The sequence below is a fragment of the Lynx canadensis genome, chromosome C1, assembly GCF_007474595.2.
Source record: "Lynx canadensis isolate LIC74 chromosome C1, mLynCan4.pri.v2, whole genome shotgun sequence".
In the NCBI taxonomy this organism is placed as follows: Eukaryota; Metazoa; Chordata; class Mammalia; order Carnivora; family Felidae; genus Lynx; species Lynx canadensis.
Window position 1 is genome coordinate 19,021,502 of NC_044310.1, and position 24,867 is coordinate 19,046,368.

Genomic DNA, 24,867 nt, shown 5'->3' on the forward strand with positions numbered 1-24,867 from the left:
GCTATTTTAAGGGAGATGTTTAAACACAGTAGAAGTCTTTAAATGCTGTAAAATCCCCACAAAAATAAGTAGAAAGCAGAATGATGGTGGTTTTTTTTAAAATCTCTCTATCCTCTCTGACCCCATACATCTGGGCCCAGGAGATTTGCCTTATCACCTCAAAAAGGTGTCAGGAATAATGGTCCCCTGGTTGAGTGGGGAAGCTAACAGCCAGAGATTAGAAGAACACCCATCCGTAAGAAGCGCTGTTCCAGTCAGGCATCTGAAGGGCACAGAGGTGGCTCTGCAGGCTGAGTAGGGACTCTTTAGTGGAGGGATAAGTACCTGCCCTGCCTCCTCATTGCTCATCAGAGACTTGCACAAGTTTACCAGCCACCTCTTCCTCAGGGAAAGGCACCATCATACCCCCTCAACAAGCGGCCCCATTTGCTTTATTGACACCAAGAAAATGCTCCATTATAACGTCATCCCTTGCTCCCTCCCACCCACACTCCCAACCCCCCACCCCAATATTTTCCTACAGCTCTGTCATTTCGAGGTACTTTTAGAACAAAACCGTCATAAAGACATTTAGACCTGATGCCTGATAACCTGATTACCTTCTGAGTCCTGGGTAAAGAGCAAATCAGGCTGCAGATTTAACTGAGTGGGCGTCTCCTGGCACTGAGCCCAACGGCTGCTAGAAAACTGCCCTAAGCCCCGATTCTGGTGGTTGGTTACATCTTGGAAAGGAGCTCTAGAGTTGTGTGGCAATGACTCGCTGGCCCTGAGAATCCTCAGTAAAAAGCTGACTCCAAGAGTCCTTGTCATTCTTTCACTGTCCCAAGAAAATAGAGGGATAGGACAAGGGCTTTGTTTCACTGAGTGTGTGTTTTCCCCTTTCCAGGAATCCCTGTATGTTTGAAGGAGGATCGGGGTCTGTCTGGTTTCTTTTGCAGACACCTTTTCTAATGGCGTCTTGTCCAAGGGCTCATGGCCCTTGCCCCGAGGTGGTTTAATGGGTCTCTCCACACCCTGATAGTTCTTTTTCTTAGATCCATGAAGCCATTCCCTTTTCCAGGAAGAGTCTTTCTCTTCCTCCTTTTGGTCCCAGTGAGCGAGAACCTTCCAAGTTCTTGGTGAAGGAACAAGATGGAGAGGCTTTACTCTTTCCAGCACAGACTAAGGTGTCAGGCTGGAGCAAAGACAGCACAGTCAAAAATGGTGTTCCCATCCTGTGGTGGCCAATCCTGGAGGGGCTGTGGAGAAAGTCCGGCTTCCTGGGTGTCTGCAGGGGTTGAAGTGGCTAATGGGGGTGCCATGCAATCATCCCCTAAGCCCTGGATCAAATGGTCTAGCTGGGTTACATCATTCTTAGACCTCTTTGTTGGTCTGACTTTCTATAGGAGATGAAACATTCCTCTGGTCACCACCAATTGTCCTTCCTAGTAAGACAGACATGAGCAAATATTACTCTGCAGGAAAACTCTGCCCTGAGCAGGATTTAGCTGGTTTTTTTTTAAAATCAGTATTAGCTACTACCACTACCTAGTGCAGGGGTCTCAGACTTGTCACACACCTTTATAGCTGGTCTTCCTGCTTTTAATCTCTACTTTCTCCAAAATGATTTTTCTAAAACACAGTCCTCATATTCTGCTGCTCAAATATATGGATGCTTCCAGTGATCGGCCTAACAGAGTCAAACATGCTAGCTATGCTCAGATCACACAGCCTACTTTTCTGGCTGCGTTTTCACATGTGGGGTTTGTCTAACAGGGCACATCAACTTTGCTTTTGTTTTTTATTTAACATGGTTTCTGCTAAACAGTGATTTTGGCTAAATATATTGTCCTTTGAGAAGTATGTGAAACAGTTTTCACTGGTGACAACTGCACTGGTGACAGTGCAAAGAACATTAAATGCCCCACTCTGCAAACATTTCATGGGAAAGGGAGGTAAAGACCCATCAGGATGCTAAGTCAACCAGTAGGAAGGACAATAAAAAGAAACTGCTAATGTTCAGCCTGTCCCTTTGATCAGGCATGGAATGGATCCTGTTCTGCCTTGATGAATTACATGGACTCCTCCCGCCCATTATACCAAGATCTAATTACAAACAAGCTGAATGATTTCCCTCTTCCTCCAACAGGAATCATAGGGCAGAAACCATGTTTTGTGAAAGATTCTCAACGTTGCCTAAGAATTCAATAGATTATAGAACATGCCAGAATTTTGAAATAGGAAGCATCCTTGAAGAAAATCAGCCCTTGTTACTTAAAGCAAAAAGTTGCTTATTTTAAGTTCTTGTTTGGGGCAGGAAGAGTGAATTTAAGATTTATGCAATGCGGGGCGCCTGGGTGGCACAGTCGGTTAAGCATCCGACTTCAGCCAGGTCACGATCTCACGGTCCGTGAGTTCGAGCCCCGCGTCAGGCTCTGGGCTGATGGCTCAGAGCCTGGAGCCTGCTTCCGATTCTGTGTCTCCCTCTCTCTGCCCCTCCCCCGTTCATGCTCTGTCTCTCTCTGTCCCAAAAATAAATAAACGTTGAAAAAAAAATTAAAAAAAAAAAGATTTATGCAAGCAATCCTGGGAATCAAAAGAGTTAAAGCTCTCCCAGCACCCTTCATCCAGCAGACACCTGCTCTGTAAGCCCCCAGCCTGCTCTGAGGTAGCATATCCTCTGAAAAGGGACACGTAAGCAAAGAACTACCAAAGGATGATGAGACACAAGCAACTTTATGCCAACCTTTCTAACAAAAACACATCTTTGACTAATTTGAGAAGCTTTATACAGAACACCTACTATTAAATAATCTTAGACTGTTCACTGTGGCCAATCCAAGACCTAACTAATGGCAGGTCAGCTCCCCTGCACACCCCAACTCCCAAAGTATACCTTTCTCCTCACCGCTCTGTCAGGAAGTACAACTATTTAATATTAGACTGAGTGAACCAGAAAGAAAATGTTTGTAATAAAGCACGTATATATTGCTTGCAGAAGGGAGGTTTTGTTGTGTTTTATAACACAACTCTTCTAATAAGTCACTAAGTTTAACACAAAGCACTAGTGTCACCACTTCTCATAAACGTTGCGCAGAGGAGAGTGCACGCATTCCTTTCTGCTCCTGGGTATTCCAGGCGGGTCACCATACCTGGCTGCAAGGTGAAGAAGGAAGCGATGCTGGTCTGCCGAATGCCTGCAGGTGCAATTCTTTGAGTAAGGAAATCTTAGCCTTTTTTTCTCCAGGAAAAAGTGTTAGCATTTGGTGTTTGGCTTCATTACATGTGTCTGAGAAGGGGGAGAAAAGAACAATAAAACCTATTAATATCAAAACAGGTGCCAGATGGGAGAGATTCAACAAACACCAGTGATCCTCACAGAACCCTACTGGACCCTTTGGACTCCACCCTATCCTAGTCTCTGGGTAGTTTTTGCTGTGTACCTCATCATCTATCATTTCCTGCCATACTGATGGTATTTTTCTCAGCAATCACATATTCCAACTATAGCCCAATCTTTCTGCTTCCCCACGGAAATCAGGCTGACCTAAACAGGATTTGTTGAAGTGATTCCAGGATGACACTCTCTCTTATATTTAAAGATAATGATTCTACATTAGCAGCAGTGGACACATACCTAGTGGTTTTCAAATAGCCACATATGGTTAAGAGCATAGCTCCACAGTCACACAGCTTGGGTTCAAATCAATCCCAATTCTGCCACCGCTACTTATTAACTGTGTGATGTTCTGCAAGTTGTTTAATCTAGGTCTCATTCTCGTGTGTGAAATGGGGACAGTAAAGTACCTACCCCATAGGGCTGTTATGAGGATTGGTGAGTCAATTCACATAAAAGGCTTACACCCAGTTCCTGGATTCATATAGTGGTTATTACTAGAAGGAAAAGCAATGAAACAGCTAGTCTTACACACTTTCAGCCCCTTTATACTTTACAGTATGAATTAGAAGATGTACCATAGAGATTTGGGAAGTTTTGTCAACTAACTATAAATCTAACCTCATCTTTATTTAGTGTGATTTGGTTTTGTTTCGACTTGCTGGTTAAGAAATGCCTGAGAAGTAACTGAGAATGGGGCTATACTCAATTCAGTTTGGTGCGGAAAACCAAAGAAGAAATGGCATTTGCCAACGTTCATGCTACAACTTGGAGATAGGTCTGAAACTTGAACCCAATTATTAATTCTAGCCAAAGCTGACTTCATTTTTTACATTTGGAAACTAAAATGTATTTTAACTGGTGAAAAAAGAAGGAACTCCTAATATAAAACTCATACTTTGACTTCCAGTACTGGCTTGGAACTTTCCCTTCCACTACCACAAAACTAGAAACGGATAAGATACATAAGGACCACTGATTTTAGACGGTGGACAACAGGTATTGCATTGGATTGTGAGCCCTGAGAGAAGAAAAACAAATGAGGTGAGCCCTATGATGACCCTAGCTTTCTTCCTGGAATCATCTGTCGATTAATTAAATATATGGAGACTGGAATTTGGAGAAACTGAGGTGGCCACTCCTCCTCTTAAGTTGTGAAGTCCCCCACCTTGAACTCGGAAGAATTTTGTGACTCACCAATAAAGTATGATAGAAATAACACTACATGGTTTACAAAACTAGGTCATAAAAATGTCATGCACTCTGTCTTGCTTTCCTGAAATGCTCACTCTTGGAACCTGGCCACCATGCTATGAGGAAGCCCAAGTAGGCACATCACTCTCTAAACGTTATGAGACACATTCTAGATATGGGAATAGTGAGATAGAATGCAAACAAGTATTTTAGCACTATATGCTAGGGACTGGGAATATAATGATGCACAAAATATACAGACTGTTTCTGCCCTGGTAAAGCTTACAGCTTATGGGGGAAAAAAGACTAATAATATACAGTTATTTAAATGACTTACAAGAATGCCAAGTCCTGCATACACCATAGAAATACAAAGGATTGTAAGAATATTATGAAAAATTATATGCCACAATCAGACAACCTAGAAGAAATGGATAAATTCCTAGAACCTATAACCTCCCAAAACTGAATCAGGAAGAAGTAGAAAATTTGAACAGATGGATTACCGCAATGAATTGAATCAGTAATCAAAAAACTCCCAACAAACAAAAGTCCAGGACCAGACAGCTTCACAGGTGAATTCTACCAAACACTTAAAGGAGAGTTAATACCTATTCTTCTCAAATGATTCCCAAAATTGAAGAGGAAGGAAAACTTCCAATCATTCTATGAAGCCAGCATTATCCTGTTATCAAAACCAGATAAAGGCACTACTACAAAAGGAGACAACTATAGGCCAATATCTCTGATAAACACAGATGCATAATCCTCAACAAAATATTAGCAAACCAAATCCAACAATACACTTAAAAAAAATCATTCACCACAATCAAGTGGGATTTATTCATGGGATACAGGGAGGTTCAATATTCACAAATCAATCAATATGATATATATCACCATCAATAAGAAAAAGGATAAAACCATATGATCATTTCGATGGGGTGCCTGGGTGGCTTAGTGGGATCATTTCGATGGGGTGCCTGGGTGGCTTAGTGGGTTAAGTGTCCGACTCTTGATTTCGGCTCAGGTCACGATCTTGTGGTTCGTGAGTTTTGAGCCTGCATTGGACTCTGTGCTGATGGTGCAGTCTGCTTGGGATTCTCTCTCTCCCTCTCTCTCTTCCCCTCCCCTGCTCATGCTGTCTCTCTGTTTCTCTCAAAATAACTTTAAAACAAATGATTTCAATATATGCAGAAAAAGCATTTGACAAAGTACCACATGTATTCATTATAAAAACTCTCAACAAGGCAGGTTTAGAGAACACATACCTCAACATGATAAAGACCATATGAAAAACCCACAGCTAACATCATGCTCAATGGTGAAAGTATAAACTGACAGCTTTTCCCCTAAGATCAGGAACAAGACAAGTGTCCACTCTTACCACTTTTATTCAACATAGTATTGGAAGTCCTAGCTTCAAAAATCAGACAAAAAAAAAAAAAGAATAAATGGCATCCAATTGGTAAAGAAGAAATAAACTTTCACTATTGGCAGGTTGACATGATACTATATATAGAAAACCCTAAGGACCCCACCAAAAAAACTACTACAACTGATGAATGATTTCAGTAAGGTTACAGGATACAAAATCAATGTACAGGATGCAAAATCAATGTGCAAAATCCGTTGCATTTCTACACACTAATAATGAAGCAGCAGAAAGAGAAATTAAGAAAACAATCCCATTTACAACTGCACCAAAAATAATAAAATACCTAAGAATAAACAACCAAGGAGGCGAAAGACCTGTACTCTCAAAACTATAAAACACTGATGGGGGCACGTGGGTGGTTCAGTTGGTTAAGGTTAAGCATCTGACTCTGGGTTTCAACTCAGGTCATGATCTTATGATTCGTGAGTTCAAGCCCCCTGTCAGGCTCTGTGCTGACAGTGCAGAGGCTGCTTGGGATTCTCTCTCTCTCTCCCTCTCTCTCTGCCCTTGCCCTGCTCATGCTCTCTCTAAAGAAATAAATAAACGTAAACAAAACAAAACAAAAAAACAACACTGATGAAATAAATTAAGATGACACAAACAAATGAAAAAATATTCCATGCTCATAGATTAGAGGGACAAATATTGATAAAATGTCCATACAACCCAAAGCAATCTAAATATTTAACGCAATTCCTATCAAAATACCAACAATATTTTTCCACAGAACTAAAACAAACAATCCTAAACTTTGTACAGAACCACAAAAGACCCTGAATACCCAAAGCAATATTGAAAAAGAAAAACAGAGCTGGAGGTATCACAGTTCCAGATTTCAATGTTATATACAAAGCTGCAGTAATCAAAACAGCATGGTACGGGCACAAAAATAGACACACAGATCAACAGAATGAAATAGAAAGCCCAGAAATAAATCCACAATTATATAGTCAATTAATCTTCAACAAAGGAGGCAAGAACATGCAATAGGAAAAAGTCTCTTTAACAAATGGTGTTAGGAAAACTGGACAGCTACATGCAAAAGAATGAAAATGAGGGGTGCCTGGTGGCTCAGTCGGTTAAGTGTCTGACTTCAGCTCAGGCCATGATCTCACAGTTTGTGAGTTTGAGCCCGCATCAGGCTTCATGCTGACAGTGCAGGGCCTGCTTGGGATTCTCTCTCTCCCTTTCTCTCTCTCTCTCTCTCTGCCCCCCTCTCTGCCCTTCCCCTACTCATGCTCTGTCAAAATAAATAAATAAACTTAAAAAAAAAAAAAAGAAAGAAATGGACCACTTTATTACACCTACACAAAATAAACTAAAAATGGATTGGATTAAGGATCTAAATGTGAGGCCTGAAACCATAAAAATCCTAGAAGAGATCACAGGCAATAATTTCTCTGATAGCAGCTGTAATATTTTTCTAGATGTCTCCTGAGGCAAGGGAAACAAAGCAGAGCAAAAATAAACTATGGGGACGACATCCAAATAAAAAGCTTTCTGCACAGCAAAGGAAACTATCAACAAACTAAAAGACAACCTACCGAAGGGGAGAAGGTATTTGTAAATGATATATACAATAAAGGGTTAATATCCAAAGTATATAAAGTACTTATATGACTCAACACCAAAAAAAAAAACAAAAAAACAGGGGCGCCTGGGTGGCTTGGTCGGTTAAGCGTCCGACTTCGGCTCAGGTCATGATTCTCACGGTCCATGAGTTCAAGCCCCGCGTCGGGCTCGGTGCTGACAGCTCAGAGCCTGGAGCCTGTTTCAGATTCTGTGTCTCCCTCTCTCTCTGCCCCTCCCCTGTTCATGCTCTGTCTCTCTCTGTCTCAAAAATAAATAAACGTTAAAAAAAATTAAAAAAAAAAACCAAAAAAACAAACAAATAAAAAAAAAAACAAAAACAAAAACCCTCAAATAATCCAATTAAAAACGGGCAGAAGACACGAACAGACATTTCTCCAAGATATACAGATGGCCAACAGACATGAAAAGATGCTCATCATCACTCATCATCAGGGAAATGCAAATCAAAACTAATGACATATCACACCTGTCAGAATGGCTAAATAAAAAACAAGAAACAACAGGTGCCAGCAAGGAAGTGGAGAAAAAGGAACCCCTGTACACCTTGGGAGTGCAAACTGGTACAGCCACTGTGGAAAACAGAATGAAGGCTCTTTCAAAATTAAAAATAGAACTACCATGGGGCACCTGGGTGGCTCAATCAGTTAAGCCTCCGACTCTTAACTTCGGCTCAGGTCATGATCTCATGGGTTCCTGAGATCAAGCCCCGCGTAGAGCTCTGTAATGACTATACAGAACCTGCTTGGGATTTTCTCTCTTTCTCCCCCTCCCCTGCTTGATCTCGATCTCTCTCTCTCTCTCTCTCAAAATAAACAAACATTTTTAATACAAAAACCCCACAAAAACTACCCGGGCGCCTAGGTGGCTCAGTCAGTTCAGTGTCTGGCATGGCTCAGGTCATGATCTTGCAGTTCTTAAGTTCAAGCTGCATCAGGCTCTCTGTTGTTAGCACAGAGCCAGCTTGGATCCTCACTCCCCTCTTCCTCTGCCCCTCCTCCACTTGCATGCTTTCTCTCTCAAAAATAAACATTAAAAAAAAAATTTTTTTTAAGAATTACCATATGATCCAGTAATCTCACTACTGGGTATCTACCGAAAGAATACAAAACACATTCAAAAGGATATATGTGCTCCTATGTTTATTTCAGCACTATTTACAATAGCCAAAATATGGAAGCAGCCTAAGTGTCCACTGACAGACGAATGGATAAAGAAGATGTGATATATATATATATATATATATATGGAATAGAATATATTCAGCCATAAAAAAGAATGAAATCTTGCCATTTGCAACATGGATAGACCTAGAGAGAATACACTAAGCAAATCAGAGAAAGACAAATATCATATGATTTCACTCATATGTGGAAGAAACAAATGAACAAAGGAAAAAGGACAAACCAAAAAACAAACTCTTAACTATAGAGAACAAACAGGTGGTTACCAGAGGGGAGGCAGGTGGGATGCTGGGTGCAGGGCTGAAGAGTACACTGATCTTGATGAGCATGGAGTAATAATACATGAGATACTAAGTCACTGAAACTAATTTAACACTGTTAACTATACTGGAATTAAAGTTTTTAAAAAATACTAAATCCTATAGAGAAGACTTACAGAAACTACACATTATGTTGAATACCTGAAACTAATTTAACACTGTATGTTAACTCTACTGGAATTTTTATTTTTAAATACAAAGTCCTATAAAGCAGACTTATAGAAACTACACATTACCAGATAACAGTAAGACCTCAATTAGCAAAACATCTTGAATAAAGCTTTTCACCAAATTGGCCATCTTAGCAGGAACAGAACATTCTTTCCTCAGGTCAGAGCAGTATCAGGAGTGACAATGTCCCCACAGTTATAACTCCCTTACAAGACTTATGGCTTTAAGGAACTATGTTTATCTCAGTGAAATGAGTGAGCACAGGTCATCTGGAACTGAGGGGACCCAGGTACAGTCCTTTAGCTCATTATCCTTACCTCAAATAGATACAACCCTTGTGTGTATATTACAGAGTGTAAGAAAGCCTGTCTAAAAGGCACAGGGTTCATACAGGACCAAACACGTTGGTAAGCCACAGCCTAGGTATTAACAATTCTTACCCTGTAAGAATGCCTCAAAGAATCTAACTTCAAGAAATACATTCCCTCCAACCCAAAGCATCTCTAGTCCTTTGGCATTATCACATTCATGGTCCCATTGAGTTTTCTTCTTTCAGAGTGGTAGGAGTAACTGACTTCCTACAACCACGGAGGCCCTGCTATTGCTATCACAAGGATCCCCTGGGATGTATTTCTACAGAGAACAATGTTTCTTTTGGCTGCAAATCACCTCAAAAGTATGGCCTTTTCTTAAAGACAACTCTATTATCAAAGCAGATCTGGGATCATATAATTCACCCTTCTAACTATTGGAAGATGTTTGTGCTTCATGGCATTGAAGTTCAGTTTAGACCTCGTTCTATTTTTATCTCTTCCGATAATTTATCTGCAAGTCTGTCTTAAAGTTCTGCTTTCAAACCAATTTAATTCCCCTTTTTTATGATTCATATGGCCTTCAAGTCTAGTATATACTTTGATCCAACTTACTTTTTTCATTATGGTCACTGGTCTTGAATTTATGTATGAATCTCATTACCCTTATATACTGATAGCTTTGAAAAAATACGAACACACGTGTTTCTTTTTTGCCCTACTTCTTCTTTTATGCTTGAGATCCCATACTCCTCTCTTCCCACTTCTCCAAGTCCCCCCTCCTCCTCAGTCTCTCACAGAAAACCTTTTCCAATCAGTCACTGTCACACCTTATCAAGTCACGCTGAAAGTGATGCTAGCTAATAAGGACACCAAAAGAGGACTGTTTAAGGGGTTCTGACCCAGAAAAGCTGCCAAGATTCCCATCATCTCCAACATAAATGAGCTTGGTTGAATGAATAATAATAAAGTATTCATTCAAAACTTGCTTCAAGCTCTCCAAACCTGTGAAACAAATAACACATTATCCTAGTTCAGATATCATAAACTCTTGCCTAGTCCCTAGACTATTACAATAGTTTCTTAACTGGTCAGGCCCTCATTCAATACCTGTTTCAATGAGTCCCCCACCCAATAACTAATCTTCTTGTAGTATAACTGTCAGCATACCATCTTGCTCAAACTCTATCAATCATTTCTCTACTACCTTGTAGCATAAAGTACCAACTCTCAGACCGCACACATCAATGATTCCAGTTTACCTTTTTCTCCATTACCAAAACCTCTGTGTATACTGTAGCATAATACTTACCTACATGCCAGTTCCTATTATGGCCTCCACCTTGCTCATTTCTGTGCCTCACACAGAAGGGCCTTTTTCACACCCAAGTCTGAAATGCTACATATACTTCAGTTTAGCCCCAAGCATTCCTGATTCCAACAACCAGAGGTGATCTCTTCCCCTTACAAACTTGGCATTTATCACTTGGTATTTCAAGACTTACCTGACAAAATCCTGGTATCAAAATTGATTCACATACTTTTTTTCTGTCCTCACAGAACCAGCTTAATGCACAGAGTGAGCACTTAATTCAGTAAATATTTTAGGAAGAAAGTGGGTATATAGGAAGGAAACATTCTGGTTATGTTTTATATATGTAACTACTCATTACATTTTCAACATCAACAAAGCTCTCAGAAAACATTAAGCCTTTTCCAATACTGTGATCAAAGCCAAGGTGAGCTCCTGTCACTGTAATTGGTGTCACCCATAGGTCCAGAGCACAGACTGGATGAGAAGTACACCCACGGAAAACTAAAGGTTTTCCTCCCAAAATAATCAAACAATACAAATCTGTTACAAGAATCTTCTCTGGAACCACCCGGCACTGATTTTTCATCTAAACCTAATGACAACTTCAACAGGGGTAACAGCAAAAAGCAATTTCTTTTAAGTGTCACAACTCCTAAATTGAAGACCTGATATGTCTACATCCATTAGCATTACTAAGTCTCATAAAAAGGGTACTTCTTGCTAATGAGATTTTTCTCACTTAAGAATGTCCCACATCCCAGATCATTATAGTACAGTGTTTTTCATACACATGCCACCAATGTTGCCCTAATAAGACTATGTACTGAAGGTCTGTTTAAGCTTCCTGATTTTAACTACTTCCAGTACAGCAATGGCCAAATGTGGCCCTCTCAATAGCAGAGATGATGGTCCCATGCGAAAAGAAGAGCACTGTGTTCACTTAAATTGCAAAGCAGGTGCCTTAAATAAAATGCAATGGAGTAGAAACCCACACTCTGGAACAAATCTTCAAGTCCCCTGGAAGGTGTCAACTTTGTGAAGAGAATTACTGTGTATGTGTGTGTTTGTGTGTACACACACACAATATATACAGTTGACCCTTGAACAATGTGAGGGTTAAGGTCACCGACCCTCCCACACAGTTGAAAATCCACACACAACTTTTGATTCCCCCCAAAACTTAACTACTAATAGCCTACTGTTGACCAAAAGCCTTGTTGATAACATAGTCAACTAAACATTATATTATATGTATGTACATACATTATGTATTCTTACAATAAATTTTTTTTTTTTTTCAACGTTTATTTATTTTGGGACAGAGAGAGACAGAGCATGAATGGGGGAGGGGCAGAGAGAGAGGGAGACACAGAATCGGAAACAGGCTCCAGGCTCTGAGCCATCAGCCAGAGCCTGAGCGGGGCTCGAACTCACGGACCGCAAGATCGTGACCTGGCTGAAGTCGGACGCTTAACCGACTGCGCCACCCAGGCGCCCCCCCTGTATTCTTACAATAAAGTAAGCTAGAGAAAGAAAATGTTAAGAAAATCATAAGGAACAAAAAATACATTTACAGGACTGTACTGTATTTATCCAAAAAAAATCTGCAAATAGACCCACGCAATTCAAACTGTGTTGTTCAAGGCTCAACTGTACATACAACCAGCCCATGTTTATCTATTCTCCCAATTTCCAAACACTATTTCAAGACTTTTTTTTTTTTTTTTTTTAACTTTTTCTCTACAATCATACTTACTCCGGTCCCAATTTCTGGCTCCTAAATGTAAACAGAACTAAAGGGAAAATGCAAAGGTCCTTTAAAAAAGGAGAGATGCCAAGGGCTGCAGATAACTGGACAAAAGCCACAGTTTAAAACATTGAAAGACTTCCCAACTCCTACCAAGGCCCACATTTAGGTCCTTCTTTTTTTTTTTCTTTGTAGTGTTTATTTATTGTGAGAGAGAGCTAACTCAGTAGGGGTAGGGGTATGTGGGCAGAGAAGAGGCAGAGAGAATCCGAAGCAGATTCTGAGTTGTCAGTGCAGAGCCCAAAGAGGGGCTTAAACCCACAGACTGTGAGATGATGACCCAACCTGGAACCAAGAGGCAGACACACAACCGAGCCACCCAGGCGGTCCCATGGGTCCTTCTTGAGCATAACCATGTTTTAAATATATCCATAGAAGCATAATCTACCAAAAATACAATTTAAACTTATACTATCTGAATTAGGCCCTTGTCATCTCTTGCCTAAATTTTCTGCACTATTCTCCAAATTCCTCTAACCTTTCAGTGTAACCACTTACTTTCATGTAAGTACAACTGGGCTAATCTTGGAGAGGTATTATGTCAAATGCCTTCCATGAATTTCCCACCACATGGTACATTTACCCTCCTAATCTCACCTTCAACTCCCCTACATTTTTAATAGCTTTTTAACAACTATATAATAGATATATAATCTTTTAACAGAGATATAATCCACATACCATAAAATTCACCTACTTAAGTGTACAGTTAAGTGTTTTTAATAGAGTTGTATAAACATCACCACTATCTAATTTTAGAACATTTTTCATTGTACCCATTAGCAGTCATTCCCCATTCCCACCCCCCCTAGCCCAGGAAACACTGACTTACTTTTTTGTATCTAGAGATTTGTCTATTCCGGACCTTTCATACATCGTACAACAGCTGGTCTTTTGTGACTGGCTTCTTTCACTGAGTGTGTTTTGGAGGTTCATCCAGCTTATAGCAGGTGTATGAACTTTAGTCCCTTTTTATTGCCAAATAATATTCCATTGTTTGGACATACCCTTTTATCTATCCATTCATCATTGTCGGGCGACTGGGCTGTTTTTATTCTTTACTATTACAAGAAATGTTGCTACTAACATTCAAACATTCACTCATTGGTGTACGAGTTTTTTGTGAAAATATCTTTTCATATCTCGGGTATACACATAAAGGCAGAAGTGCCAGGTCATACGTTGAACGTATAGGTAACTACGTTGAACGTTTTGAGGAACTGCCGAACCGTCCTGCAAACTGCCTCCACCGTTTTATACGTGCACCAGCAATGTATGGGGGTTCCAGTTTCTCCAAGTTGCTAACAACTTGGTATTCTCTTTTTGATTATAGCCATTCTAGTGGGTGCCAAGTGGTATCTCCTTGTGGTTTTGATTTGCATTTCCCTAGTGACTAATGATATCGACTATCTTTCCAAGTGTATATCTGAATAGACCTATAACAAGTAAAGAGATTAAATTAGTAACTTAAAAACTTCCTGCAAAGAAAAGTCCACTGTGTGCCACCTGAATTGGCTGAGAATTGTCAAAACCGGCAAGTTTAGGCTCCTCTTTGTTTAAGAGGCTTCCTTTAGCTCCTGTCTCTCCTCTGACACTTTGCTATAATCAGCAAGAAGAAACTACGTAACACCTTCGGTACTGCCTAGAAATCTCCTTAGCTGCATCACATCACCCAGTTTCCTTAGGTACGTTTCTCCACCTTCCACCTCACTACAGCCAACAGTAGTTGTAATAAACCTCCTGTCACTACGTAACAAGGATCCCTTTCCTCTAATTTCCAGTAACATTATTTTCACTTTCCTTTAAACCCTCACCCACAGCTTCCTCAAAGACCATCCTGGTTCTAAAAGCAGTTTTTAAAAGCTCTTCAAGCTTTCACTAGCACTCCCTTCAAAGTCCTTCCAGCTGCCACCCACTGCCGCATTCCAAAGCCACTCCCCCATTTTCGGTTTTTGTTAGGCAGCACTCCACTGCCAGAACCAAAATCTGCATTAGCTTTCTATTGCTGCATTAACACACTGCCACAACACTTAGCAGCTTAAAAACAACATTTATTATCTCACAACTTCTGTGCATCAGGAATTTGAGAGCAGCCTATCTGGGTGGTTCTGGCTCACAATCTCATTAGGTTGCATTTAAGATATCAACCAGGACAGCAATATACACTTTCAAGGCGGCTCACTCACACAACTGTTGGCAAACACAGTAAGGTTCCTCTATAAAGCTGCCTGCATATCCGCACAACATGACAGCTGACTTCCCCTAAAGAGACAATGAGGCTGAAGCTGCAATGCTATTTATGACCTAGCCTCAGAATTCTAACATTAACACTTCCATCACATTCTAGTCATCAGAGTCACTAAGCACAGCCCACATGTGGGGGGTCACTTAATCTCCACCTTTTAAAGGAAGGCGTATCAAAGAATTTGTGGACATATTTTTAAACCACCACTCCTTCACCCACAATAAAAAATAATCTCGTCTTTCTCTAAATGCTTAGAATTCCCTTACACCTCTAAGGCACTTATAGTCTGTCTGAGAGTTATGTGTGTACCTAACATATCCCATGCTGCCAGGATTGGAACCATCTTATCCACCTTTTTATCATCTGAGGACACCTTACACATGATGAAAAAACACACTGGACCAAGAGTCAGAAGACCTGGAATCGAGCCTTAGAGCTGCACTTACTCTGATGTGATTTTGAGCAAATTTCTAGCCTAACTTCAATTTCTTCATCTGCAAGATGGAGATCATCTCACCTCCCTCACAAAGCTTACTGAGAAAGTTAGGTCAAACAATACATGTAAAGAAGTTTTACAAAACATAAGCCATTACATAAAGATCACATTGATAAACATTTGTTAAGTTACATTTACAGACCCGTATCAGTATTATAGTACTGACCCTAATATAGTGTTGCTACAATGGATTTCAGTATTATTATTATTAAGCCTGTTCAGTTTCAGTGAAATACTTTTCTCCTCTATTTTTTCTTCTTTTTTTTTTTTTTTTTTTTTTTTTTTTTGGTTAAACACTTTGACATTTTACCAGAGGGCTCCAGGCCATCTTTGCTCTAAAAAGCTCAATGTCCTCCCACTTATCTTCTCATCAGAGTGAGAAAAATAGAATCAGCAACTATAACCGTATCTAAAAGGTTTTATCTAAAAGCTCAGATGGATTAGTTCATTCACTCAGTTTTTACTGAGTACCTAGTACGTGCCACTGTTTGAAGGACTGCCCAATGCAACTTTCATTCTAGTAGAGGAAAATAATAAATGAACAAGTAAATATGTAGTATTGTAGTATATCTGATGGTAAAAGGGCTACAGAGAAAAATAAAACAAGACTAAGGTGTTAGGGAGTATGGGGAGTAGGGGCTAAGTGAAAGGCATTTTTATGGTGGTTAAGAAGTGGACTCAATGTTAAGTTGACATCCAAACAAATGAAAGAGCAGAGCCGTGTGGCATTTTAATCCCTATGTATTTGAAGTGAGGTGTATAAAAGTCCCTGCAGAGATACGCTTGGTTGGAAGGCCAGTATGACTAGAGCAGAGTGAGGCAGAGAAAAGGAGATGAGGTCTAACATGTGAGAGGGAGCCTGCTTGGGATTCTCTCTCTCTCTCTCTCTCTCTCTCTCTCCTCTCTCTCTCTCCCCTCTCCTCCACCCACCCTGTCTCTCTCTTTCTCTCTCTCGAATAGATAAAACAAAACATAAACATAAAAAATGTTTAAAATGTGTGAGAGGACATACATGGCCAAATTGTCCCTTGCAAGCCTCAGAGATTCCGGGTTTTACCAAAGATAGGAAACCACTAGATGGTTAAAATTAACAGTGAGCAAAGGGTCACTCTCATTCTGACTTGGGCAGCAGTGGTAGAAAGAGTAGGAAATTATGAGATTATAAACACAGTTGAAGGCAGAATCCAGAGGATTTGCTGATGGACTGAGTGTTAGTAAAGCTGCACAGTGGCATTCAGCGTTCTGCCAAGGCTGGCCAAGAAACAAACCACTGATGCCTCAGCCAAGATTTCTGACAGCTTCACATTTCCGTCTCCTTATTAGTTAGGTCCACTTCTCCTTCTCTGCTGCATGTATTTCAAGGGTAAGAAACCTTCTGCATTATAGGTGAAGAAATAGAAATTATTTTTGAGTTGTAATGATATTTTTTTTTTACATTTATTTTTGAGAGACAGAGCACGAGCTGGGGAGGGGCAGACAGACAGGGAGACACAGAATCCGAAGCAGGTTCCAGGCCCTGAGCTGTCAGCACAGAGCCAGACGCGGGGCTCGAACTCACAAACCGTGAGATCATGACCTGAGCCGAGGTCAGATGCTTAACCGACTGAGCCACACAGGTGCCCCAATATAATGACATTTTTTTTTTTTTAATTTTTTTTTTCAACGTTTATTTATTTTTGGGACAGAGAGAGACAGAGCATGAACGGGGGAGGAGCAGAGAGAGAGGGAGACACAGAATCGGAAACAGGCTCCAGGCTCCGAGCCATCAGCCCAGAGCCTGACGCGGGGCTCGAACTCACGGACCGCGAGATCGTGACCTGGCTGAAGTCGGACGCTTAACCGACTGCGCCACCCAGGCGCCCCGACATTTTGAATATAGTACACCTAAGAGACAGCAAATACACAAAACACATACTGAATCTTCTTACTTCTTTATTGTGTAGAAAAATCTCTTAGAAATATTCCTCAATATTTTAATATAGAGGTAGCAAAGTTAAAATACAAAATCTAAAAACCATGTAAACAAGATGGCCTTTTCAAAAACTCATACTAAAACTCATGTCTCACATGGAAATTCTCCCATCATGTATTTAATGAAAGATGAACAGCAGAAAAATGTCTGATATCATCTCATTTGTGGGGAAAATAGATATATTTATTTATATACATAGAAAATGTCTCAAAGGATACCAAATTGTTAAAAGTAGCTACCACCAATGAAGCTTTTTACTCTTTTGTGTATTTTTGGTTTTTTTTACTGAATACAATTCTATACTTATTTTTTTTTTTTTTAATTTTTTTTTTCAACGTTTATTTATTTTTGGGACAGAGAGAGACAGAGCATGAACGGGGGAGGGGCAGAGAGAGAGGGAGACACAGAATCGGAAACAGGCTCCAGGCTCTGAGCCATCAGCCCAGAGCCTGACGCGGGGCTCGAACTCCCGGACCGCGAGATCGTGACCTGGCTGAAGTCGGACGCTTAACCGACTGCGCCACCCAGGCGCCCCTACTTATTTTTTTTTTTTTTTTACAAACATATATTACTCTCAAATTAAAAAAAAAAAGAAACTGAAATGAAAACAAATACAGTAGCCTCCATACCAAGGCCTAGGGAATAAGGCTGAGCCTGCCATGCCTGTGGAACCAGGAGAGAAGCAAACTCACTCCAAACTCATTGGTATCTATCTTCCAGCCAGACTACAAACCACCCCAGTAGTCTCCCCAAAATAACAGACAGTTATGTTTAGAGATCAAGTGGGAAGGGGCATGTTTTCTAAAACACTGGCCACTAGCAACTGCCTTAATGCCTGACATTAAAACTCGAACAAATGTGTGCCTATTTGATAGCTGCTTTAGGAAAAGGCAGGTTTCTACATCCTGTGAAAGGGAATCTTTAGTACTTTGCTCTGGGCTGGAAGTCTTAAAAAGTTAGAGGAAAAGGAACTAGTCAGAGAACCAAAGTTTTTAACAAAATTTAATAGAAAATTTTAGGGACGCCTGGGTGGCTCCTTTCGTTGAGTGTCTGACTCTTGATTTCGGCTCAGGTCATGATCTCACAGCCATGAGATGGAGCCCTGTGTTGGGCTCCTGCACTGGGCTGGGCATGGAGCCTACTTAAGATTCTCTCTCTCCCTCCCTCTACCCCTCCCCTGCTCACGCGTGTGCTCTCTAAAAAACAAACAAAACTTTTAACACACATTTCTCTCCACACACATGCACCAAGAAAAGGCCATGGGAGCACATGGGGAGAAGGCAGCTCACTGTCTGTGAGCCAAGAAGAAAGTCCTTACCAGAACTCGACCAAGCTGGCACCCTGATCTTGGGCTTCCAGCTTCCAGAATTGTGACAGAATGAATTCTGTTGTTTAAGCCACTCAGTCAACAGTAGTTCGTTATGGCAGCCCGAGTAGACTAAGGCAAACTACTGCATGCAATGGATACTATTCCACATCATGGAATACTGTATAGTCTTTAAAAAAGAATAAAGCAGCTCTTTGTGAATGCATATGAAATGATACATAAGATGCAACAAGTGAGAAAAAGCAAGTTGCAGAACAATGTAGAATATGCTACTTATATGAAGGAATAGATATTGTATTTGCTTGTACACATACAGAATATCTCTGGAAGGATACACAAGAAAGTTGTGGCCTCTGAGATGGGTCAAGGATGGTTAAAAGTATTAGGTAGATATTTCACTGTATATCCCATACATTTTAAATCATTACCAGACAAATTGCAATACCTACCCCAAATATGTTTTTTTAATATTTATTTTTTAGAAAGAGAGAGAGAGTGTGGGCACATGCAAGTGAAGGAGGGGCAAAAGAGAAGGAGAGAGATGATCTGAAGCAGGCTCTGTGCTGACAGAGAGCCCGATGCAGGGCTCGAACTCACAAGTGGTGAGATCATGACCTAAGCCAAAGTCAGACTCTTAACCAACTGAGCCACCTAGGCACCGCTACTGCCCCCACCCCCCACCAGAAAAACATTTTCAAGTAAAAAAAAAAATTTTTTTTAAGGAACAGGTGGTTTGTTATTTCTCAAAAAAGGACTTTAATGGAGGCACCTGGGTGGCTCAGTCGATTAAGTATCCAACTTCAGGTCAGGTCATGATCTCACGGTTCATGAGTTCAAGCCCCACACTGGGCTCTGTGCTGACAGCTCAGAGCCTGGAGCCTGCTTCGGATTCCGTGTCTCCCTCTCTCTCTGTCCCTCCCCCACTCACACTCTGTTTCTCTCTCTCAAAAATTAATAAACATTAAAAAGATTATTTTTAATGACTTTAGGGGCACCTGGGTGGCTCAGTCAGTTAAGCATCCAACTCTTTTTTTTTTTTTTTAATTTTTTTTTCAACGTTTATTTATTTTTGGGACAGAGAGAGACAGAGCATGAACGGGGGAGGGGCAGAGAGAGAGGGAGACACAGAATCGGAAACAGGCTCCAGGCTCTGAGCCATCAGCCCAGAGCCCGACGCGGGGCTCGAACTCACGGACCGCGAGATCGTGACCTGGCTGAAGTCGGACGCTTAACCGACTGCGCCACCCAGGCGCCCCAAGCATCCAACTCTTGACTTCCACTAAGGTCATGATCTCACGTTAGTGAGATGGAGCCTCACGTAAGGCTCTGAGCTAACACTATGGAGCTTGCTTGGTATTTTCTCTCTCCCTTTCTCTCTGCCCCTCCCCTGCTCACACTCTCTCTCTCTAAATAAATAAATAAATAAACGGTTTTTAAAAATGATTTTAGAGGCACCTGGGTGGTTCAGTCGGTTAAGCATCTGACTTCAGCTCAGGTTGTGATCTCTCGGTTTGTGGATTTGAGTCCTGTGTCGGGCTCTGTGCTGACAGCTCAGGAGCCTGGAGCCTGCTTTGGATTCTGCGTCTCCCTCTGTCTCTGCCCCTTCCCCACCTGTTCGCATTCTGTCTCTCAAATATAAATAAATAAACATTAACATAAATAAGAATAAAAAATGACTTGAGTTGTAAGACACTTTTTAACAGTCATCAAGTACTTTGTTCAGGAGATTGTAGCCACTGTAGGGGAGCAAAATTTGCCACCCCAAAATGTGTCCCTTTGGCATATGTATTAGTTTAGGCTGATTACTTTATTTATTTTTTTTTTAATTTTTTTTTTCAACGTTTTTCATTTATTTTGGGGACAGAGAGAGACAGAGCATGAACGGGGGAGGGGCAGAGAGAGAGGGAGACACAGAATCGGAAACAGGCTCCAGGCTCCGAGCCATCAGCCCAGAGCCTGACGCGGGGCTCGAACTCACGGACCGCGAGATCGTGACCTGGCTGAAGTCGGACGCTTAACCGACTGCGCCACCCAGGCGCCCCTAGGCTGATTACTTAAAAAAAAAAAATTTTATGTTTTGTTTTGTTTGTTTTTGAGAGAGAGACAGCGTGTGAGTTGGGGAGGGGCAGAGAGAGGGAGACACAGAATCCAAAGCAGGCTCCAGGCTCTGAGCTGTCAGCACAGAGCCCAAGGCAGGGCTCGAACCCGTGAACCGTGAGATCATGACCTGAGCCGAAGTCAGATGCTCAACCAATTACGCACCTAGGTGGCCAGAACTGATTACTTTTTTGTTGTTGTTGTTTATTTATTTTTGTGAGAGAGCATGAGTGGGGGAGGGTCAGAGACAGGGGGAGATACAGAATCAGAAGCAGGTTCTAGGCTCCAAGCTGTAAGCACAGCTCCTAACACAGGGCTTCAACCCACAAACTGTGAGATCATGACCTGACTGAAGCCAGACATCCAAACGAATGAGCTACCCAGGCACCCCTACAGGTGCATTTCTATACACTACTAAGGAGCTATCAGGAAAGAGAAATTAAGAAACAGTTGCATCCATTTACAGTTGCATCAAAAGAAAAAAATACCTCGGAATAAATTTAACCAAAGAGATAAAAGACTGTATTCTGAAGACTGTAGGACATGGATAAAAGAAATTGACAATGATAACATTAAGTGGAAAAATCGTGGTAAGGGACTGGAAGAATTAATATTGTTAAAATATCCATACTACCCCAAACAATCTACAAATCCAATACAATCCATCAAAATACAATTTTTCACAAAACTAGAACAAATAATTCTAAAATTTGTATGGAACCCCAAACAGACAAAGCAATCTTGAGAAAGAAGATCAAAGCTATAAATATCATGCTTCCTGATTCAAACTATACTACAAAGCTACAGTAAAACAGTACGGTACTGACACAAAGACACATAGGTCAATGGGACTAGACAGCCATAAATAAACCCGCAAGTATATGGTCCATTAAACCTACTACAAAGAGGCAAGAATATACAATGGGGAAAAGACAGTCTCTTCAATAAATGGTGCTGGGGGAAACTGGACCACTATCTTAACACCTATATAAAAATAAATTTCAAAATGGATTAAAGACCTTAATGTTAAGACATGAAACCAGAAGACTGCTAGAATGAAAGGCAATACGCTCTTGCCGCCCATATTAGCAGCAGTTTCTTGGACCTGAATCCTCAGGCAAGGACACAAAAGCTAAATAAAACACAGGGGATTACGCTGAACTAAAATGCTTTTGCAGAGGAAACCATCAGCAAAACCAAAAGGCGACCCACTGAATGGGAGAAGGAGATATTTACAAATCACACAATCAGTAAGAGTTAACATCCAAATAAAGAACTGACACAACTTAGTATAAAAAAAAAAAAAAAAAAGATTAAAAGTGGCAGAGGATTTTGCAAAAGATATTTTCCAAAGAAGACATACAGATGCCAAGAGACACTCCTGAAAAGGTGCTCAACCGTCATAACCATCAGGGACCTGTAAATCAAAGCCCCAGTGAGACATACTTTAACCTGTTTAGAATGGCTAGTACTCAAAAAGATAAAAACTAACAAGTTGTTGGAGAGGATGTGGAGAAAAGGGAACCCTCAACACTGTGCTGGGAACACAGACTGGTGCAGCTATGATGGAAACATAGGAGGTTCTTCAAAAAATTAAAATAAGGCACCTGGGTGGCTTAGGTCAGTTAGGCAACCTCCGCTCAGGTCAAGATCATCCAGTTTTTGGGTTGGAGCCCCATGGAATCTCTGTCCCCCCACCCTGCCCTTCACTGCTTGCACTCACATTCTCTTAAAACTAAACATTAAAAAAAAAGCAAAAAAAAAAAAATTGAAACTAGAATTACCATACGCTCCAATAATTCCACTTCTGGGTATTTACCTGAAGAAAATGAAAACACCAGTTGAAAGAGATACATGCACCCCTATATTCATTGCAGTATTATTTACAACAGCCAAGATTATGGACGCAACCCAAGTATCCATCGATTAAACAAACATAAAGAAGATGTGATAATACCTACAATGAAATATTACTCAGCCATCAAGAATGAAACCCTGGGGCGCCTGGGTGGCTCAGTCAGCTGAGCATATGACTCTTGATTCGGCCTTGACTTGGGTTTGTGACTTTGAGCCCCACATCTGGCTCTGTGCTGACCAGCACAGAGCCTGCTTGAGATTCTCTACCCTCTCCGTTGGCCCCTCCCCCCGTTTGCGGCGCGCTCTCTCAAAATAAAATAAATCTTTTAAAAAAAGAGAAAAAAATGAAATCCTGACATACAGCATGATGGACTAAGGGTATTACACTAAGTGACATAAGCTAGACAGAAAAAGACAATAGGTCTGACTCCACTCATCTGTGGAATCTAAATAACAAAAGAACAAACAAACCGAACAGATACACAGGTATAAGACACAAACTGTTCGTTACCAGAGGGGGGAGCCGGCGAAACAGGTGAAGGGGATTGAAACAGGTGAAGAGGATTAAGTCACAAACTTCCGATTTATAAATAAGTCATGGGTGAGGTCAAGTACAGCGAAGGGACTATAGTCAATAACACTGTAGTAACTTTGTAGTTACAATAATGTCGTAGTAACTGTATGGTGCCCACAGCGAGACCTTATCGTGGGGATCACTTCTTAATGTGTAAATGTTGAATCAACTATGATGTACACCTGAAACTACCAGGATATTGAATGTCAAGCATAGTTCTACCCAAAAAACAAACAAAAAAACAACACTCCTCGGAGCACATTTCTGTCCACCCTCCCCCACACCGGAAGCCTTGCAGTCCCAGTCTCTTCCTTACCCATCCACAGCCTGCCTGCCTTCCCCCCGCCCCATTCCTCTCCACTCTTCCCAAACACCATTTTTCACCCGTCTTTAGGCTCCAGTCCCTCTCGCCTCTGAATCCCAAAGCCGTTCCCTTCTTGGTCCCGACCCTTGCCCCATCACCTCCCCTCTCAGCCTCAGGTCCCTAACCCCTCCCCAACACCCCTCCCGCGCGCCCACGACCCACCTGCACTTTTCCGCCTCTTCAGGGCTGCCGCGTCCAGCCACACCCGCAGGCCTCTCCTCCGGGCCTCTCCGCTCATGGCCGCCGCGGACACACCCAGCCCCAGGACGCGTGGCTCCCTCGCTGCCGGTCCCCGCGGGTCCAGCCGCCTAGGGAAGGGCTATAACGGCCGCCGCCGGCGTTTCGGATCTCGCGCCAACGCTGGGGGGCCGAGCCAGGACGTGGCCGCCGGCGCAGGCACCGCCCGGCGCGCGCCCCGCCTGCCCCCAAGCCCCCGCCCCTTTCCTTAACTCCCGCCGGAGGCTTTAACCGTGGGTTCGCTCCTTGCCCTTTACCGAGGCCTTCGCGTCATTTGTGACGGGTCTTCTGACTCGAGAGTCGCTTTCCCCGCGACTGTGCTGTGTCAACGCGTTCGCGACACTCGCATAAGGAATATTGCTTACTATGCTTTTTGCTGTGTGGTTTGTTGCACTTTTTAAAAAATTTTTAAATTGTTTACTTTGTGACAGACAGTGAGCGGGCGGGGGAGGGGCCGAGAGAGGGGAGACACACACAGCATGTGAAGCAGGCTCCAGGCTCTGAGCTATCCGCATAGAGCTCGATGGGGGGTCCGAAACCCACCAACTGTGAGATCATGACCTGAGCCCGAGTCCACTGCGCTTAACGCACTGAGCCACCCAGGCGCCCCTAGTTGCACTTTCTTGCTGTAAATGTAACTTCCCCAGGGCTCTGGGTTTTGAGTCTCAGTAACCAAACACTCGAGTTTATGAATTACTCTTGAAAGTGAAAAAAAGATCTAAGCATAACTATGAGACCACATGGGAGAGGATTTAGAAAATGGGAAGAAAAATGAAAGCTAAAAGTTTGGAGTCCCAGGCCTATCAGCTCCCAGTCCTGCCTTCACAGCTCATGTGTGACCTTGGTTGGATTTTAAAGAGGATCAAGTGAGGTAACATTTGTGAAAGTACTTTGCAAATTCTGAAAGCCCCTCAGAAATGCAGAAGTGCTGGCATCCCACTCATCCATTCCATCCCTAATCACGTGTCCCATAGATGTTCTTTATATATGTG

At 41.8% G+C, this 24,867-nt stretch overlaps 1 protein-coding gene across 1 annotated transcript; it reads right to left on the reverse strand.

Moving 5' to 3' along the window:
- Positions 1-510: 510 nt before the first annotated feature.
- Positions 511-23,876, reverse strand: LOC115522308 (aurora kinase A and ninein interacting protein). Its single transcript, XM_030328052.2, is given in 10 exon segments — positions 511-747; positions 749-816; positions 819-1,089; positions 1,091-1,226; positions 1,228-1,358; positions 1,360-1,424; positions 3,132-3,200; positions 3,203-3,244; positions 3,247-3,268; positions 23,805-23,876. Coding segments are annotated over 10 exon segments (1,053 nt in total). The 3' UTR covers positions 511-570.
- Between the last annotated feature and the right edge of the window lie 991 nt (positions 23,877-24,867).